General features: G+C 40.5%; 1 protein-coding gene across 3 annotated transcripts in view; it reads right to left on the reverse strand.

Moving 5' to 3' along the window:
- Nucleotides 1-3,848: 3,848 nt before the first annotated feature.
- PPIL3 (peptidylprolyl isomerase (cyclophilin)-like 3) overlaps nt 3,849-5,603 on the reverse strand; it is a 6,483-nt gene continuing 4,728 nt past the window's right edge. For all 3 annotated transcript variants that reach the window (XM_009331692.1, XM_009331674.1, XM_009331683.1), the window contains one exon: nt 3,849-4,225. In XM_009331692.1, coding sequence (XP_009329967.1) covers nt 4,099-4,225 — 127 coding nt within the window. In that variant the 3' untranslated portion in view covers nt 3,849-4,098. The remainder of the gene's footprint in view (nt 4,226-5,603) is intronic.

Raw genomic sequence — 5,603 nt, forward strand, 5'->3', positions numbered from 1 at the left:
GCGGGTCTCCCCGTGTCTGTTCTGTGCAGGAACAGGCCACCGGTGCAGCGTGCACGGCGGTGAGGTGGCCCTGTAAGTCGGTCTGCCTTTCCCGGAGCGTTTAAGGATACTGGCCCCCTTCCTCCGGCCACCCTGGGTACCGCCGTCAGCCCTCAGCGGGGCTGGGCCGGGCCAGACTGAGCGGGCAGCGCCGTCCCACAGCGCCCGGGCTGCTGGTACCACTCCCGGGAGTGGTGCTGTCTCCACCTCGCTGCATGATGACAGCCCTTTACTCCCCCAGTTCTGCTACTCGGACTGAGACAGGTGCATTTCGCCCAGTCACATTTTATGGTAACCCCGTATGCCTCATGAGGTAATTCAGCTAAAGTCGTTCTACTTCAGTAAACCAACTATGCAAAGCCTTCAACCATTTTCCTGCCAACAACTTTGGAACACAAGAAACATTATACTAAAAAAAAAAAAGAAAAAAGAAAAAAATTCTAACCCTCATTTAAGAATGTCTGCCAGAAGATTGTTGGGGTTTTTTTTTTTTATGATTGCTAAATCATTTTTCACCCTTGGTGATAAAGCCTGTTATTGTCTCTGTACCTCCCTAGCCAAATTGTTAGAGGCTCTCAAGGCATGTACCCAGTCAGCTTTAAATCAACAGAAGTTAAAAGGACCACGTATGACTAACAAATTAAAGATGACTTTGTAAATCATTGGCATTAAAAACATTTCCGAATAGTTGAATGCCTTTTTTTTTTTTTTTTTATGTCTCATGGTATCTTCTACTGGCTTTTAGTCATGTTTTTGAGTCTGGACAGAACATAAATACCCACTGTGAAACAAAAACTAAGTGAAACTCTTCAAGTAAGTGTACAGATCAGCCTTCTATACCCACAGAATAAAAAAAAAACAAACCACAAAACCCTCCCACAAAACTAACCCTTGCTTCCTCTGCTGCTCACTACTACAGCACACATGGCAGTTTAAGTCACAGGCACCCCTCTCGCCACCCTGTGCCTTGCTGCAGCCCTTCAGCCACCACCTCTCTCAGAAGGAGCTTTAAAGCCTTTCAGCCATCTATCAGTCATCACCTCAGCAGAGCTAACCAAGCATTACGCCTGAAATTTGGTTCTCCAAAACCCCTAACAAGCAGTCAAACATCTCGTGCAATCTAATTTATGTGGAAAAAGAGCATCTAAGGATAAAACAGTCCTGAAACACTACAACAACCTATACACATCAGTTCCCTAAAACCCAACACTTTCGTTATTCTGGGAAGGACTAAACCTTCTGAAACACTTCCAACCCTGATAAATGACCCTCCTCGCTCTTTTGTTTTTTTTTATTTCCCCAGCTGACCCTGTGATCAACATACAATATGTACATTACACATGCAAGTTTGTCACTGTCCACAGATAATGCACCATTATTTTCTTTTTGTCCATTGCTCTTCAGCTTAGACTAAGTACTGTTCCCACCATGACATACCTCTAGCACCAAAATGCCAGCAAAGGTCAGAGACAATCTAGAATATACATGATGAGACCCTCCACAACAGTCATAATGCATGACTGTTGTGTTAAAGTACATATTTTTCTTTGCATGGGTAGATTTATTTTGACAGAACTCACCTTGTGGCTGTAGTGTTTGCGACAGAGGACCAGACCAATGGAAGTAAACATAGGAGTTTATAAAGCACAAGTCAAGAACAGTAAGAACAGTACTGTCTGCAACATTTTTGCTATTTAAAGGATTATACATGTCACAAAAGTCCAAACAGCTGGTGACACAACAGCTGACTGCGTGCAATAACTAAATTGCATGTACGCTGTACTCAGCAACCGCCCACAAAAATCACACACTTCCACGGCTGGGCTACTTCCTACTCTGTGACTTGCTTTCTCTTCAACAAGTGGATGGGACCAGCCCCACCATTATTTTTCCTGTTTTATTCCAGGTTCTCAGGGAGAACCTGGGAGAAGTTCAGAGCCACAAACAGGAAAACTGACATAATACAATTTAAAAAGTTAGGATGTAATCCTGTCCCATAAGATCACTCTCCTTTCAATACACAGCTTTAGATAAGAAAGAAAGGATCTAAATTTAATATATCCTCCAGAGAGCAAATTGCTTGGTGTCCCTGTATTTCACACATTCTATATAACAGCCTTCTTTTTGCGGAGGAAAAAAAATAGACCTGAAATTGTTTCCAGTTCAGTGCTAGATGTCACCATTTTAAATTATTGGTTCCTTTGCACTGTAGGGAAGTTTGCAATATGTCCTTCCTTCTGCAAGGCAGTAGTGTCAGTGTGGCAGTCAAACACGCAGTTGCATGCTTCTGTCTACTTGCTATTACCACTGGTTATGTGGAAGAGACAGAAAGAGCACAGAGCTAAAATAATTAAATCCTTCACCTGACTGACTGAAGTATTAGGGTAAAATGTATTAAGTTCAGAGCAAGGGCTAGGAGCTTTAAGCAACACCCCATACAGAATATAGAAACTTTGTCCCAGAGAGAGGGTACCGATTAACTCTGCTCACTAACACCTCAGTTATCTGTACCTGGCATACCTTTGCCTTTCTCTTGCAAATAATTTCTTCTCTTAATATTTTAAGAGGCAAAGTCTCAAAGCGGGAAACACGAGTCTGAAGCAGACTGCAAGTCAGCTGGACCTGGACCTCCCAAGGATTACAAGGCATATATATGAGAATGGACTTTGCTAAGTGGTGTTGACTGAGTCCAAAGACGACTGGGGGAAGAAGTCCAGAATGGTAGGAGCTGGATGCAGGAACTGTGGGTACTCTCTCCTGTCCAGGTCTCTCATGCACAGCTGGAAACTAGAAATACACCCTCTCACCTCTACATATTATAGGGTCAGAAAATGAACCTCTGTGGAAATGAGTTGATTTTTTCCTGCTTCATGAAAACAAACTGATGGCAAAATGCATTTTTTAACTCTACAAGGAGGTTTCAAGGAAAAGTAGAACATTCTGCTTTTTCCAGTATGCCCAAGGTGGAGAACTGCTTTTTTGATGTGTACAAATCACTCTTTTCCCTGCTTAAGTCACTTTATTTTATGCTTACTATACTAAGTGACTTGAGCATAGGATCAGCAATATATACATATACACATGCATATGTCTCCATGTATTTTATTTTTCCTCTTGACCAGTCAATATTCAGGTATCTCTGTACCCTCTTGCAGACTTTCTTATTTGAGTCCAACAACATTTGGTCTGAAATAAGACCAAACAGCAGCTCTCTCTTACTTGTTCAACATCATCTTGGCCACGCTATCTTTTATTATTTTGGGTGTATCAGGATATTCTTGGCTTCAAGTCTGACCACAGTCTTTTTATCACTACTCTTTGTTGTGTCTACCCCCTACTGTCTGTGCAATAAAGTGATGAAAAACAAGTTACAGTAAATACACGGTTACCTAGTTTCGATCAACAGCTATGTAAAGACACAAACACTTACTCTTTCATACCACAAGCGTTGTGCCAGAGGCAGACAATCAGAAGTTGTTTCTGATCTACCTTTAGGGGAGGCTGAAGAGGTCATCATTCCAACACAGCAGTAGAGGAGCAAGCACTCCTCTAAACACGGTCTTTAATCCTCTAGGAGAGAAAGGTTTCATCTATCTATGACGCTGCTCTCACCTAGAGGAAAAAAATTGCATATCTTACTCAATTTTCTAAAAACTAGTAAAGTAAGGAAGGTTAGAATTTACATGGGAAAGTTGCAGAAAACTGGTAGTATGAAATTGTAGCAAAGGACATTGTTTCAATATAGTATCACAAAGAAAGATAAGGCAGAAAACAAAGATTTGAAAAAAAAAAATATATTTTTAAAAGTATTTTCTTATTTTACAAGTATAAAAAGCAGTGTTTAAAAATCAAAATCCTGGAAGACCCTCTGGAAAAACTGGCTTCTAAAGCACAAGACCCCCCTGTAACAACTCCCAATGTTACAACTCATGAAAATCCTGCATTCAATGAGCAAAGGTATGATCCAGCTCAAGTAACCCTTCTTAATAACACTTTAAACCCCATAATCCAGCAGTCGATCTGACCAGTCTCTAAAGAATGTGTCGAGGCATTCTGTGGCTACAGAGCAAAAGGGTTGGCATGAATTGTAATATCTTTAATGCGAACATCATTAAGAGGTCGGTAGGTTTTCTCATTCACAGGCAGCTTCTCCAGCTCGTCCAGGGTCTCCAAGCCATCAATAACTCTGGAAGAAAAGCAGAAGTGTTAGGAATCTCCTTCTAATAATGATTTAAATTTCGCAACTCAAAGCACTTTAGAGTTAAGCATCATCGGACGAGGACTTTGCAAGCAAATGATACAAGTAAGACAGCCAAAACATTATATATGGCATGTAACGTATTTTGAAAGGAAATATTAAGTATCCATGACAGATTCTGATAAAAAGTACAAATAATTCCCACTGACCTGACAGTATCATATTTTATACCAACCATAGCTGTATAAAGACCCTGGCTGCACTTCCTGGCAGGCAGGACTGACCCATCATAGTATAGGTTTAAGTAGCAGCAAGATACTGGCCATACCGAACTTCACTGTGAATTACTGAAAACCTACGGCTGGAAAATCGACTTCCAAATGTGAGATTATAATTTCTAACCTTCTGACTCAAAGACAAGATTGGACAGAGTCATTAATAATTGTGTAAATCTAATGGCACAACTATGTTTAGGCTTTCAGATTTCCTACTCAGGCTGAAGAAGTGGCAAGAGAGATTCTTCTAATAAACCTCTTACTTTTTTGTTTAAATAACTGGCTCTGCTAAATCTTGGCAGTTTATTCCCCAGTAGTGGACTTGGCAGAAAACATGTGCTGTTCACAGTTCAATTCAGTCACATTCATCAACTCTTTGAATCTAGGATGCTGACTTGTGGGCAAGTAGGGACTGCAGATGCCGTTCTGCTGATTCTGCAGCTGGGGCAGGAGTATCTTAAACTGCCACAGAAAATCTGGCAGAGTTCATCTGTCAGACCCGCTATTCTTTTCTAAGAAAGATGTCTAAAAAAACCCTTCCAATCACACTTCTAAACAAACTCAGAAATGAAAGGAACACCTATACTTAGATGCCTATGAACAACACAAGTGGTAGAAAATAGTATTTTCACATTTCAATAGTTACCTTTGAATATTTAACACCATTTAATAAAGGCAACTTTTTCTCAGCAGATTCACTTGTACACTAGAGACTTTTTAACAACAAGTAAAAGAAAAGACATTACCATGATTTTGAGATAGAAAAAGCAGTGTCTGAAAGACTCAAAAATTAAACATTTGCTTTAAGGATGATATATTATCAGTAGCGTCTATCAACTTAAGAATGTTTTAAAATAATGATGCACCTTAAACAATCTCATCTCATTTTATAAACTGTCAGTTCCGTGAGTTTTATCTGACCAACAGGAAGTTCCACCTGAACAGAAGCATGACCATGTCAGTACCACACCCATCCCCAGCTCCAGTCCCAAATCAGATTCTTGCTTCTCAGTAAACCCTACAACTGTGTATCCAGTTGTTCTGGGGTTTGCTTAAAATCAGGCTGCATCCGTTTGGGCATGGATGAAAAG

The sequence above is a fragment of the Pygoscelis adeliae genome, unplaced genomic scaffold, assembly GCF_000699105.1.
Source record: "Pygoscelis adeliae isolate BGI_AS28 unplaced genomic scaffold, ASM69910v1 Scaffold160, whole genome shotgun sequence".
NCBI lineage: Eukaryota > Metazoa > Chordata > Aves > Sphenisciformes > Spheniscidae > Pygoscelis > Pygoscelis adeliae.